The sequence below is a fragment of the Limulus polyphemus genome, unplaced genomic scaffold, assembly GCF_000517525.1.
Source record: "Limulus polyphemus unplaced genomic scaffold, Limulus_polyphemus-2.1.2 Scaffold905, whole genome shotgun sequence".
Taxonomy (NCBI): Eukaryota; Metazoa; Arthropoda; class Merostomata; order Xiphosura; family Limulidae; genus Limulus; species Limulus polyphemus.
In genome coordinates, this window is record NW_013666515.1 from 94,988 (window position 1) to 110,335 (window position 15,348).

The 15,348-nt window shown below is 33.9% G+C and overlaps 1 protein-coding gene across 2 annotated transcripts in view; it reads left to right on the forward strand.

Moving 5' to 3' along the window:
- Nucleotides 1-964: 964 nt before the first annotated feature.
- The window catches only part of LOC106461149 (sestrin-1-like), a 90,074-nt gene continuing 75,690 nt past the window's right edge, over nucleotides 965-15,348 (forward strand). The window contains exons 1-2 of one of the 2 annotated variants that reach the window (XM_013920945.2): nucleotides 965-1,039; nucleotides 4,916-5,247. In XM_013920945.2, coding sequence (XP_013776399.1) covers nucleotides 4,927-5,247 — 321 coding nt within the window. In that variant the 5' untranslated portion in view covers nucleotides 965-1,039; nucleotides 4,916-4,926. The remainder of the gene's footprint in view (nucleotides 1,040-4,915; nucleotides 5,248-15,348) is intronic. The other variant, XM_022388012.1, reaches the window with a different exon arrangement.

Genomic DNA, 15,348 nt, shown 5'->3' on the forward strand with positions numbered 1-15,348 from the left:
GGAACGAAGTTACGGAAAATTAACTACCGAACGGAGACGTAACAATACCTTACCACCAGGGACTTTTCAACATCTCAAGATACTACATAACGTTAACAACGAGTGCATCTAACTCATAAGTTCATAAACTTGCCGCTGACCTTGAAGTGGACGATTTAGTAACAATAAATAATTTTAATGAATTTGTTAAACCAGCTTGTATTATTTTGAAACATTCTATTTATCATCTACATGGTTTGACTAACCTTTAAAAACTCTTAATAACAAACTATTGTAAAATCTTAAGAACAATTAGGTAGTACTTACTAATAAATTGTTTCATTTCATTAGCTACGTTATAAATATTTAATGTATAAATAAGCTTCTGTTTCTAAACACGTCTCGTCTTTACACACATTATAAACATCTCAAGCACTGCTTAAATCAAGTGTCTTTTCTCGTCCCACGTTTATATATATGCTGTAAAATTTCGTTCACTTGATTATTTTAACTTCACACGAACGCTATGCAGACGTTACCCGAATGAAAAGCATCTTGATAATGACTGAATGTTCTACCAAGAGTGAAAGGATGGGCGTTAGAATGATAATACATCAAATTTCGTTAATTTCTATTAGGAAATACAACGTTATTAAAACTTGTCATTTGTTTCACTGCCTCATTTTATTCCATTAAATACGATTAAATAATTGCATAGTTTTAAATTTGGGAGTAATAAAAGAAGTTATTATTTACTTTATGTACAGTGATGGTGATTACCTTATAACAAACACTGTTTGATAATGTGCATTAGTTAATTTTCTTAGTATGGAAAAAGAAGAAGTCTTATTTTTATTATTATCTTGTTTACTGAATAAACTTCGCGTTGAGCAACCGAAGATTTCGTAAGATCAGTTCTAGAAACAGAGCCATCTAGTGCCTTTATTATGAAATCATCGGAGGAGGAGCTTATGCCAGCTGATTTATATCTCGTACATAAATTGGTAACTACGGTAGTAAGTTCACGTAGTTCGTTTGGAGAGGAAGTGAACGTTTTATCGTAAGTTTTATGTTTTGAAAGTTATTTTCTTGACTAACAACTTTCATATAACTAGTGTTGATGGTTTTAAAATGATTAAAATTTACATGAGGTAATACTTGACTCATGAAAATTACAAATGTTATAGAAAGACCATTTTTAAATTCTAGTTGAGCTATTTCATGGCATTTGCAAATTATTTGACTATCATATGAGTGCGACTTGAGCTACTAGTAGTAGTAGTGGCAGCACTAGTGGTATAGCTGTAGAATTTCTCAATATTTATATTGCATGCACGTGGTTGTTGAGGTTAGTTGTTTACGATGAAATTAGTTTATTTTGTTTGGAGTCATATTTGTACACATGAGTTCTGCTTAAAGACCAGTTACTTGTAGAATCTTAAAATTGTTGCACTTGTTGACGTAATATTATTGCAGATACATTTTCTGGTTGTAGTAAACTGTAAAGTACAATTCTTAGTTTTATTTATAGCAAGTTCCAATAATATCACTAGTAATAAGTATGAGAAACATCATACATGAATTGTTTTTCAAGCAATAGGGTTGTCCTTTTACATTCGTGTATTTATCCAACAAAGATTTGAAATAATTTCACCTACTTGCACGTGCGACAGTACTATTGAAAAACTTTCACGAGGTTGTAACCAACAAATTTTTGTTTGTTTAAGAATAAATCTAGGCTTGGAAATCCAAGGCATGTACTTAAATTACGTTTCAATCCTATAATACCAATTTGTGGTAGAATATCGTGTAGTTTTGGCCTCCTCATCTGAGAAAGTATACCATCTTGTAGGAAGAGAAGGACTGTACTAAGTTAATTGTGTAATGGAAGGGCTATGTTATGGAGATAGGTTAAGAACTCTTAACCTTTCTCTTGAGAAAAGAAGGGTACCAGGTGATCTTATTAAAGTTTATAAGATTAATTGGGGGATTGATAAGATAAGGCCAATGATTTTTGTGTATTGAATTGCAAAGGCAGTAGAATATGAGTAAACAAGTACACGATATAAAATAAGACAGTTAAGTTGGATTTATCTTTCTAATCGGGAGATAGCTTATGGAATGAGTTTCCATCAGCAGTAGAAAAGGACAGCACTTTATAAGAATTTAAGAGTGTAATCCATGACTTCCTTAGAAATAATGAGTTTATTTTTTACCTTTCTAAGGGAGGGGTGTAGAGACTACCTTTGAGAACCAAATGGTCTTTTGTTGTCCATGTGTCATGTTGTCATTCAACCACTCAAATATACTACTCATGGGTAGTATTCCTAATTTAACAATTTTAAAATTCTGGATCAAGGAATAACTTTTTTTTTCCCCTGTGAAAATGAGCAACACTCCCCCCTTTTTTGGGGGGGGGGGTAACTAAACATTCATTTGTAATGGTCAACTATTTCCAATTTACATTTTGGACATGACCATTAGTGTAATCAATAATAAGTGTGATTGTACATGCTGGACTTTTATTTTGACATATAAACCATTGTTGCATATAGTAATTCATAACAATTTGCACTTGTCAGGCTTTAATTTTGATGTTGGTATTGTTGAATATAGTAATCTGCAAGTTTTACTGATTTATGTATGTATAGTTGGGTATTTTCAAGTTCCAAGTCTAGCCAAAAGTTTTGAAATCATATTTTTGACATTGTATTAATAATAGTACTTTATTCAACACTTTTGGTAAAGTTATAGTTGTTATAGAAAAATAATTTGCACCTTTCTATTCTTATAGTTATTGTACAATTAAATTAATCATCTGAGGATTGAAATTGCTTAGCCTCAAAATAATGCATGTACTGTAAAATAGAATTGTTTTTAAAATTGTCTGCTTTACAACAACAAAATTAAATGATGTGTTAAATATGTTGCTGCACTGACGATTAATAATAAAGAATTGAGCTTGAATTGGACTCAAAATATGTCTTGAAGTCACATAACTTGTTACTAAATATTATACTTCTCAAACTTAAAAAAAAAAAAAAACCCAATTATCTTGGCAATACTTTCTTCCTTGGTTATCTGCAAAAATAAGAGTGAGGAAGATGAATTGTGCCAAAGCAATATTTAGCACTGATGTTATGAAGAGAATGTGGCAGATCCAGTAATTGTAAATTAATACTTATCCAATAAATGCTTTTGATATGGTTGTGAACCTTAGATGAAAAAATAAATAGTTAGATCCAGTAAAAAATTTTTTTTTTCCTGCTGGATAAATGGGTGAGAGGAACTTTTTCATTTTACATAAAGATGTTATCCAATGTCACTTGAATGTTTAAGATCTCTACTTGGTGTAACTAATGACAGTACTACTTTTTATTATTATTATTCAGATTTAGTAATGAGTGAAAAAAAATTAATTTCAGGTGCTACATTCTATTATCCTGTATATTTAATAATCAAACTTTCGTCATACAAATGTCAAATCTTAATATTATGTGGGGAAAAAATTTAACATTACTCTTTTTATAATATTGTATACATCTAGTTAGACTAGTAAAATAAATTTGCTGCATTTTATACAAAGTTAAGTTTACAACATAAGATGTAAAAATTGTTGTGGTCAGAAGTTGTTGAAAAATACTTATTGGTAAATGCTATATCATGGTTCTGTTATTGGAAAAGACTTGTAATAAAGTTAGTGAATGATTAAAAGAATCTCGAGCATCTACACCAAGTAGTCTGTCATCAAAGTTTACATGCTCTCCATTAAGTTATAACATCAGGTGACATTTTACTGACTTAATTTCAATCAAAATGCTAAGCAGTTAAACAAATTGAAATGTAATGTTAAGAGAGAATCCACACCTGTGTGTGTGTGTGTGTGTACCCTTGATTAACTGTTGAAGAATATTAGAAAAATTAAATCGGTCAGTATTTTCAATCTTTTAGACTTAGCAGTAAAAGAATTATTGAACAGTTTCTTTTTCTCATTCAGTATCTCCTAGTTATCAATATATTGAGTCATTCTGCATCCAACACTCGTGAATCTTAAAATATTTCGTGTATTTGCTAATAATGAATCTTGAACAATTTTTTTTTACTTTAGACCAAGTTCTGTTGTTACCAGTGTACCAAATTTTATCAATATAGAATAACTTATTAGCAGAAATAAACTAATTAAATAAATCTGAATTTAAAAAGTAACTTAAGTTAATGAATCACATTGTATATAACAAAGTGACAAGAAATTTGATGTCATAAATTGATATACAAGACAACTAACACTTGTAATGATTAGAATACATTGAATCATTAACTAGGCTCCCTTGCTATTAGTAACATTTTCAGATCTCACTAGAGCTAGGCAACTATAGGAACTTCATAATCAATTGATTATCATGTTCATTAGTTGATTACAATGAAATGGCATTATTCTCGCATGAGGCTTGGATAGTTGGAATGTTTGAAAAATAAGTAATAATAATTGGACATACTAATTTTAATTATTTTTTTGTGAGTTGGACATAAAATGATTAAGCTCACAACCTTGAATTAATGAAATGATAAATTGTAAGGACAATATTTTGGAATAATTAAAAACGGTAATAATTGGAAACATCAATTTACATTATTTGATCTTTTTTGTGGCATTAATACACTGAATCATAATATCAATTATTTTGGAAAACCTTAATGATTAATAAAGTTAATTGCTCAGCTCTAAATTTCTGCAGAATTGGGCCAATTTAGGAAATTTAGGGTAGTAATGGTAATAATCAAAAAGTTCTTAAACATTATAATTAGTAAGTCAGAAAAAAAAGTTTAATATAATCAACAGTTTCATTAATATTAAGTAGTTATGTATGCCCATAGTATAATTAGTAATTCGGAGAGATTTTATTGGTTAAATATTTTTCTCGTATATTTCTTTTAGAAAATGCCATCATGTCGGACTGTTTGTCTATGGATCAGACTCGGATATCAGTGCTTGCCCTAAAAATGTTTGTTCCCCTCTGTTCAAGAGATGCAAGAATAAGAGGCCAAGCTTTGGAGTTCCTAGATTGTGGTTTCAAGTCTTGGAGCAATGGAAGACCCCCTGTTCATGTGACTTCAAAATTTCACTTAAAGCATGGAGACCCTGAGGATGAAAAAATGCTTTCAGCTCTGACTCTGAAGGACTGTCTACCATTTTTGCTCATGCTAGCCTATCAGTGTCCATTTAATGATGTGAGAGAGAAGTTGTTTGGAATACTGCATATGCTAAGGGTAAGTTTAAGCATATTGTACAGGATTCATGGTGGATTTTTTGTGAATGCTTCTGTTACGTGCATATCAGTTATTTATAAGAATAAATACTTCTTTAATGGAAAAACGTAGCTAAGTAATATTTGTAACTACTGGCATACTAAAGAACCATACTGTTATAGCCTGTTTTTTTACATTTTAATTTCAAACATTTTGTATTGTGTGTTCTGGATTACTTTGGCATGACGAAGTGATGATGTTTGATGTCTAGACTTGATGTGACGGCTCAAATTTTTTAGACTTGTTGGGGAAAAAATTATATTATAAAACCTCATGGGAGTTAGTTAATCATATGATTGACTTGTTTGTTAGTAAGCCTGTTAGTGTTGTCAGTTAATCACTGAGTTAGTTAAGTGCTTTACATTTTTGAGTTAGGACAGGAAATTTGATAAGTCAGAGATTGTAAAGTTTTATTTGTGAGTGAGTCTATTGGTTGATTATCATTATTTTATGAAACTTTTTTTTTAAGTTGTAAAACTATGAGAGTTAAGAAATAAAATACTAGACTTTGCATTATTTTGACCAAATAATAACCTGCCCAACAATAGAAACAATTACAACACTGATATGAAGAGTGAAATTACCTTGGTAAAAAATATAATCAAGAATGGACTTCAAAATGATGACACATGCTTAAAGTGGGATAGAAAATTTAATGGAACTGATGAAACAGTGGAAAGAAGAATTAATGAAAGTAGAAGAACAAGATAGAAAATTAAAAGATCAAGAAGAAAGCAATGGGGAATTTAAGGAGTTAAAAGAAAGACACAATATTTTAGGAATTAAGAACAACAGTAATTTGATTTTGTAATGGAACTTATGACAGCAGTGGGCTCCAAAAACAAATCTCAAGCCAAGTCTAGAACAACAGAAATAATGCCTTCATCCATAAAATGAAAGTAATGGTTACAAAATAAATATTCTTACTCAAAATGTTATTGCATTGAAGTTGAGCAATTGTTTGGTACTATTAACAAGGTATTAAACAAGGATTTCATACTGTAAAGGCTCATCAGCCAGGAGTTGACACGTTTCCAGCCACACCTTGAAGTCAGTGGCTGTTTTAACGAGTACTGTGGTTGACAAACTGAAATTGCAGCAATCCTATTCAAACGCATACCTCTTGAGTCCATCAATGCAGCTCCATTGGAATTTTCTTTAACTTTTGTTCTCGTTAAACACTTTTATTTTATTTTTAAGACCACATTTATTGCGCAGAGAAAGATCAGTTGAAAGTTAAGATGTGCAGTCTCAAATTGACTTTGCTGTCCTTTACAGAAGCTTGCTACAGTAAGAAATGTGAGTTTTGAGCAATAGTGCATAATCATGGCTAGTGTATTGAATATGAACAACAATGAAGAAGGTAGTTCCATAGGCATCATGTGACCTGAAAATCATTTTTTATGAAGTGCAATTAACCAAACTTGTTCTTATTTTCTTGCATATTTATTTTTTCAATATATCAGGCAAATGCATTTTATGAAGGTTCATAGGGCTTTGCATGTTTTACTTTAAATTGTCTATTTTTAGGCAGAAACTTTTCCCTGTTACATTGAAAATATTTGTTTATTTTATTATAATTTATAGCCAGTGCCAGTTAGAATAATTTTTTGAGGTTATACAAAATTAAGGGAAACTGTATAACATAATGTTCATGATATCAGAAAACACTTGGGTTCAAGAAGTCTTAATATAATGATAAATACCTTGTAACCTTATGGCTTTCAGAAGGTGGACCTTTTTTTTTTCTTCAGTGGGCAAACATAATATATAGGGACAAGGAGGGACCTATTGATTTATCTTGACTGTCCCACTCCCTAAACTAAAACTATTAAATAAATAATCTTAGACAGCCATTATCATTCGTATAGTTATCAAGATTTCTCTTAAACACTCTCAAACTTACTGACTTTCCTTAAGAAAAACAATGTGTGTATGAATGTGTGCATGTATTATACATTTTGGTTTATTCAAATGTTGGTATATACTTTTTTGTTATTGTTTTTATAATAAATACCTTTTTAACAATAGGTTAGTTATGCATGACCTGGATAATTCATTTTGAATTTGAATTCTGAAGTTTTTAAGTTTGGTAAGTTTGAGAGAGGGAGAGAAACTGGTGCTGGAAGTTACTTTATTTGTTTGCCAGGAACGTGCTGAAACTAAGTAATTGAGCTCAAATGCTGCAAGTCTTGGTCGTTACTTCATTTTATTTTGATGGAAATTGGAGAGATGTTTAAGCTATGCCAATTGGCCTTTAGAAAAAAGTCCAAAATCCATTTGCTTAACAATTTTTTTTTCATTTTGTTGCTTTGTTTTTGGACAAGTTGAATATTTCCAAATGCATACTAACAGATGGTTTTATATTAGCTTTGTATGAAAGAATGTGTAATTTGAGATTCATATTAAAACCATGTGTAAGAACACACATGCACGCACACAGAGAGAGACAGACAGACACAGCAAGCAACTAATTTCAGGAAAATTTGTGACAAACTATGACTAACATAGTCAGCAGCCTCGAAATGTATGATTCATTGTGATAAAGATGACATGAAAAAAATTTTGTGTTACTTGCACTTAAGGGGCTGATAGTTGAACAATAAGTTAAGATCGGTAAACAATTCTGTTTTTCACATACTGTTAAGGTCAAAGGTCATAAATAGACAACACGTGATGTTCCAAGTCTGACCTATGTATTTACTAGTCATGGTTGGAGCAATTGTTGTCAAGAAACAGAACATGAGGTAGTAGGAGGCCCTTAATATCATGAAGGTCACATCCAAAACATCTGTATTTTGCTGCTTCAAACTATCTGCATTAGGTAAATGCCTAATTTTGATAAATTGATTATTTTAATGATAATTAATCACTTTGATCATAATTTTGATTAATCTCTTATTCTTCATGAAAATAATTGATGTAATCAATGCTCTTAGGTAATCTATTGATAGTTAATTGCCCAGCTCTACTCTACCACCTATTTTAAGCTATGCTGACTTGTTGAAATATTTTGGGTGGGCTTAGCTTCATCTAGGGAGGAGCATTAAGAAAAGTGTTTCACCACTTCCTAAACACACAAACATCACTTAGGTGTAACCTTGCTTGATATAAGTGATTTCTGTTGTGAAGAATATTCTAACTTAGTTTTAAAATGCAGTATACCATGTATTGATGTTTTTTGTTGTTTTTTAACTTTTTTATGTGAAACTATAGAAAAACTTGTGATGAAATTAAATATTTAATGGGGGGGGGGGAGAGCTGAGCTTATCCATTTAAAATATTGGGTAGTCTCAATACTTAAGAGGCAAGTTATGATGAACTTTATGCATTCCATTTTAAAATCTCTTGTTATTACAGGGATTTGGAAATTTAGAATTTTTTCATTCTCAAAGAATGATAGGTTTTAAAAATCATTATAGGCCTGGTATGCAGTCACTTATAAAGGCAGCTATTTAAATGTGCCATTAATCTGCTGTAGTGTTATGTAGCTATTAAGAATTAGTGCGAGTTGAATTGTAGGATTGAAGCTAATAAAGACGAGATGTGAACTTTCCAATGTATGTAATATCTCCTGCAGATTTGTTAGGATGCTAAATGTAGGTGTGTGTGTCTCTACAATTATAAATAATTAGTACGGTTGAAAAACGGAGTTAAAAAATATCCAAATAAAAGCTCTAGTATGATTGTTTTGATTTTTGTGAATTTTCTTTATTCTAAATTTGGTATTGCAGATCACTTTCTTATTTGTTAGTGTGTGGTGTACTAAAGTTGCTTAGTTACCTGATTACTTCTAACTTTCGTTTTGTCCACCTCTGAAACATTTCCTAAATGATGCAAGTTATTCTATAAATACTTTTTTGTTAACGTTTGATTTGTTGTATTCTGAAGATTGGAGATTATTCAGCAAAAATGTTTAGGTGTAAAAGCTTTTTAAGGTAGGTCACGTGCTTCTCAGTAATAAGCATTTGTCACCTTGTATATGGACCCAGCCACTGTAATTAGCTATAACTTAAGATGTATCATGTATGTATATTCAATAAACAAAGTTTATTCAGTAAAAGAACTTGAATTTTACACGTTCATCTGGTAACCTTACTTGCTTCTTGTTTATAATGTATGACCTGGCGAAGATGCATGCAAATATTGAAACTTGTCTTGGAACAAACTCTCTAGACAGGCTGACCATATCAACAAACCCTAACAATTATCTATTTGTTCAGGAGTGGCGCCAGCCTCATCCCGGTGAAGGAGTTTAGATGGACTAGACCAGTATCTCTCAACCTTTTTCGCAGCAGCGCCCCCTTCAGCAAACAATGAGCGTTCATGCCCTACTCTATATAATTAGATTGACCATTAAAATATCTTATTAAAATCAAAATTTTAAGGTAAAAATAGTCTATGGTTTAATTTTAACAAATAACTTTGAAACCCTCAACTTTTTTTGTCCGCCCTTCAAAGTTTACTCGCCACCACCTCCCTGAATTTTAAAAACTCCCAACCTGGGCGGTACCCAGGTTGAGAAACATTGGACTGAAAAAAAAAAAAAAAAAAAAATAGAAAAAAAACTGAGGAGGCTGCGCTCTACATCTTGTGGGTACACAACTATACTTTATTATTTAGAAAGCGAACCAGCGTTAACAGTAACCACTTGTATCTACGTTGCCCACTAGTTTAACAACAACAACAAAAAAAAAAAACACTTGCACAATGTATTGGGTACGGGGGATACAAGGGAGGCTAAAACACATTTTGGGGTAATTTCAGCCCCTGCAAGCTTCCACCCCTGTACTTCCCAAACTTGTCTTTCTGACAAGTGACATGACGTTAGTAGATCAAAGTAACAAAAAATATTAATTTAAAGAACTGGAATTTCATAATATTTGGTTACACTTCATTTCATTACTATAAGATGCACCATAACTAAATGTACAATATGCAGACCGAGATTAAGTTCGACGATCTTACTGAAAGAATTTATTTCGAGAAATTTACAAAAACTTTGTTACAGTGATTGTTTTAACAAATTTAACTCGCCAAATTAAATCTTGTACAGTTCTAGTAAAATCACTGTTTCGCTTTCCTAACATCTGTTTTTATTTTCATATGCGTCATTTTATCTCCAAAATCGTTATTTCTAGTGTAATTATATACAAACCTCTGCCTTCATTTTGTTCTACGGTTTTTGTTTTTAAGTAAAACTTGTTTACGAAGCAAATTGTCGACATTACTTTTTATTTTATTCTGCGCACGTTTGTCCAGTTTAGCTATTGCAATGCGCATCATGTGAGAGCCTGAACTGTGAGGCTAGTTAGTGGTGGTTTGAAAACACCTAAAAGCTTCGCAGCTTCACAACTTTCTCGCATTAAGTTCACTGTTAAGTGGGCGTGTTTCAATTAGGAGTCGCGCACGTACACTGCGTATGCGTACAGGGCAGTAATTAAGTATCGTGTGAAATTATCTTCCGATTATTATATTAACAGTTGAGAATGCTGTGGTTACAATGAGATATATGATTTAAGTTCTGAGTAATAGAAAACTTAGTCTACTCTTACAACTCCATTAATAAACTCTAATTTGATTTATGTTTAGTAAAATAACTTTTATGTCACTGTTCTCAGAACGAAGGTAATGATCGTTGGGGGGGGGTATTTTTTTTCTTCCAGTGTACTATATTTGCATCATGGTAAATACAAAGCCATGAATATTTTGTTCTTCCTAATCCTTCATAACGTTTCGTTATGCGATTGTTAAGGGATCAAAACCTCACTCATACTTTCTTACATAATATACTTCGTTAGTGTAAAAGATCGAGTTAACTGGGTGATGGGTGGTCATAAAATTGAGTATTCTCCCCCATCCCCCAAATAACAAATCCATAGCTATTCGCTCAAAGAACAATGCTCAAACACATTTCTAAATGGTATTTATACGTAATCACTACTTGAGTAATCCTTGCATCCCATTCAAAGTATTAATTAATATATTTCACGTAACCCAAACCTTGCATTCTGTTCTAAACAGTAATGAGTAAATGTCCACATCTCATCTGAATGGCCAAGTGGTTAGGGCGCTTGACTCGCAATCTGAGGGTCGAGGGTTCGGATCCTTGTCCCACCAAACATACTCGCCCTTTCAGCCGTGGGGACGTTATAATGTTACGGTTAAGCCCACTATTCGTTGTTAAAAGAGTAGCCCAAGAGTTGGCGGTGGGTGGTGATTATTAGCTGCCTTCCCTCTAGTATTTCACTACTAATTTAGGGACGGCTGTCAAAGTAGCCCTCGTGTAGCTCTGCGCGAAATTAAAAACAAACCAAACTCGTCTGAATAATAATATTCAATGTTTCCCTTCTAAGCAGTTATTCAAATACACCCATGTAAACATTAATCTTCAAATCCCTTCTTAAACAGGAAATTACAGATACCACCTAAACAAATTAATATTTCGATGATTTTCGTCCAAAAGCAATTATCACTCTCTTTCTTTAATATTAACCCACACATTTCCACTTTAACAAGTTACAACAAACTTTTATTCGCAATATTATTCATAATACATTTAGCATTCCAAATTATCAAACACGCGCCACTAAAGTAATAAATTTTCTAACTATAAAAAAAAAAACAAAAAAAAAAAAAAAATCTACTTAATAATAAGAATAAGTCTGAAAAATCGAAGTTGGTTTCATACGTTAGTTTAAGCTTTTGTAACTAGTATGAGTTTATTAATGGGGAAAACATGTAGGTATAAAATTAGTGATTTCAATTTCCCTCTTGTCATGTAATATTGTAAGTAAATTACGTTGAAGTGTGTGTGTGTGTGTGTGTGTGTGAGAGAGAGAGAGAGAGAGTTAAGACTTTAAATATTCATGTTCAGGGTACACCTCGCCTAACCACTTGGGTGGTTTTTTTGATAAATTAGCAAGTAAATTTTTCACTAGCTGTCCGTGTAACTGTAGAACAAACAAAAATACTGATGCGAAAAAGAAAACAAACTTGCAAAACTGAAACAAGACATAAATTTCCAACAGTATCGTTTGTCACTGGGAAGAAAAACAACTAATTAGTGCTGTTAATTAAAATATAATTTGTACACATAAATATAACGTTTTTAATTGTTGTATAATCCCATTTTAGTTCTTTGGTCTTATAACTATACACAAATTTTAAGTTAAAACAATAAGCCTCGGCGATGTGTGTACATCATGTAGGCTTAAGGTTTTGAGACCTTGTCTCTGTAGCATACTGTTGCGTATCTGCTTGTTTGTTAATTTCCGGTGGAAATTATTTTGGAGGAACTTAAGCGATACAAGTCCTTTCTTGATTAAATCAGTTTATTCTTTCTTGATACAACTTTTAGTACATAGTAATTCCACAGTCAGTACGTTTAATACACGCTATAAATCACCGTGATTCACATACTTTACTTACCGTCACCAGTGTTCACTTCTTTAAATATCTCTCTCTCTTTCTCTCGCTGGTTTCTCTGCCAGGCTGAAATACTGACAAAGGGGGCGCCCGAATACACTCGGGCCTCCCTGATCATTCGAGAAATTTCACGCACGATACCAGCGCCAGCAGCGTCACATGACTTCCGCTATCGTAACACTGCCCTTCCTTAGTATTGTTCATCCCGAACAATAGCCACTTACATTAAACCAATAGATAATTAACAATAATTGATTTAAATGTACAGAATTTACAAACATAAAATTAAAATACAACAAAGTCTCTTAATTATACAGGACGTTTCTTCTTTCGTACTGGTCTCCGTCTTATTGACTTCTGCTTTACGTGGGATGAATCTGCTCCATCAGGAAATGTCCCATTATCGGTAGCAGTCACATTAGTGGTAGTAACTTCATTAACGCCTTCACTGTTTTCCCTCTCAAAACCGGGTAGTTTCTTCTTCAACAGGGGCTTTATTAGGTGACGCATCTTCAGCAGTGCCATTTGTTCTGTTGTTCATTTCTTCCCAAATGAAATGTCCTGGACCGTGATAACGCCAAAGCCTGTTGGCATGTACCATCTTGGGCTTACCTCGCCGACCACATTTTATTCACAAAGTCGCGTCTGAGAGACGATCCACTATGTCATATGGGCCTTCCCATGGAGAAGACAACTTAGGAGACTTCGTCTTCCTGGGATAATACAACCCCACCTTGTCTCCTGGTACATAGCTGACTTTGGTAGATTTCTTATCATAACATAGCTTCATGGAATCAGCAAACGTTTTTAAGCTTGAATGCACTTGATGATGAATATCATCTATCTTTTCAGATAACACTTTCACGAACTCTGGCACATTTTGATGCAACTCTTCGTAAGGTGGGCGTCATATTATCAGGTCCACTAGTAACCGAAGTTCCCGACCAAACATCAGCTTTGATGGAGTGTATCCAGTGGCTTCATGCTCTGCTGTTCTATAGGCCTTCAACAGTGGAGGGAGTAAGACATCCCAGTCATCTTGGTAACTCCTGTCCCAGTGTACAATTGTAATTTTCTACCATCCCATCAGACTGTGGGTGAAGTAGCATTGTCCTGGTCTTTCGTATGCCAAACAACTTGCAGCATTCCTAAAACACAGCTGATTCAAAGTTACAGCCTTGATCTGAATGGCAGTTCGTATGGCATACCAAACCTGAAGAAGAAATCACGACTAGCTGAAGCTGTTGTTATAGCTTCCTGATTTGGTATCACATATGCCTCAGGCCTCTTGGTGAAATAATCCATCACCACACAAATGTACTTGTTTCCAGCACGAGTTTGGGGCAATGGACCAGCAATGTCAATAGCTACTCTTTCCATTGGTGCACCAACTTGATATAACTTCATTGGAGCACGTCCCTTATGCTTGGGTCCCCTTTTAGCACAACATGTACTGCAGGTCCTGCACCATTTTTCCACATCTTGCCTCATACCTATCCAGTAAAATCTCTGCCATAGGTGACTCAACGTCTTCTTAACTCCAAGATGTCCTGTTCTGCTTTAATATTTTTACATGGTTCCACTTCACCATCATCAACTCCTTCAGTCACTTTGACTTCAGCTTGATGGCACCCAGTTAGTCCAACCTCTCTTTTAACACTCACCGATTTGGCTTTGTTGTTCCCAAACATTATTCTATCAAAGTTAACTATACTCTTCCTCGTTAGTAAGTAATCCAACCCTAATATGCATTGGTCTTCAATGTCAGCCAATTATACTTTGTGTCTGTCCTTTATACCCATGAGCTCAATAGTTACCCACACTGGTCCCCACAACCTTGCAGAATGCCCTGTCACACCACAGAGCTTCTTTACGGCTCCTGGTACTCCTTTGTGATCTAGCACCTTGATATAGGCAAGGGTTTGCTGAGAAGTAGAATCTATGACAAAGTTGCACTTTTGGCCATCCAGCTTTCCTGTCACGTAGACACTGTGTTTGCCATTTTACACTTAGCTGTTGGGACTTTCACGATGGGGGCTGGTGGGCGTCCCTCAACACCAACCACTATTGGTCTCCTCGAGGCTAACTTATTGGTAGTATTCTTCTTACACTGACTCCTCATATGTCCTTGCTCTCCACAGTTCCAACAACCTTTCTGGGTAGCAGCCTTTCCTGCCATGGCATCTTTCCTGTGTTGAAGTTGCCGGCATTAAGCTGTCTTGTGCCCAGGTTTGTTACAGTGCCAGCAAAGTCCCTCAAACCTCTCTGAAAGCTGCCTTTTTCTGGCCTTGAATCCCGATGACTGTACCAACCTTGGTACCTTTGCGCTGGACTTAACGTAGAATTCGAATTCAAGAGCTCTGGCCATTGCATCCTGCATAGTAGAGGGGTGTGGGTGCTTTACTTGTATCTTTAGTTGTGGACTGTCCAAGGCTACCAGTGCTCTATTGTTGTGCCTGTCGTCTGCTGACTTCTGGCAGGACTGAAGATGTCTGCATTAGGGTTTACCTGCGGGGTGTGGAAGGGGATTCCTGTTTTTTTTGTGCTGATTAGGTCCATGGTTAATATATCCTCCCTTTGTAAAAGACAGTAAATCGTCCTTTAATGTACTTAATTCACTTTGAGCTTTACTAA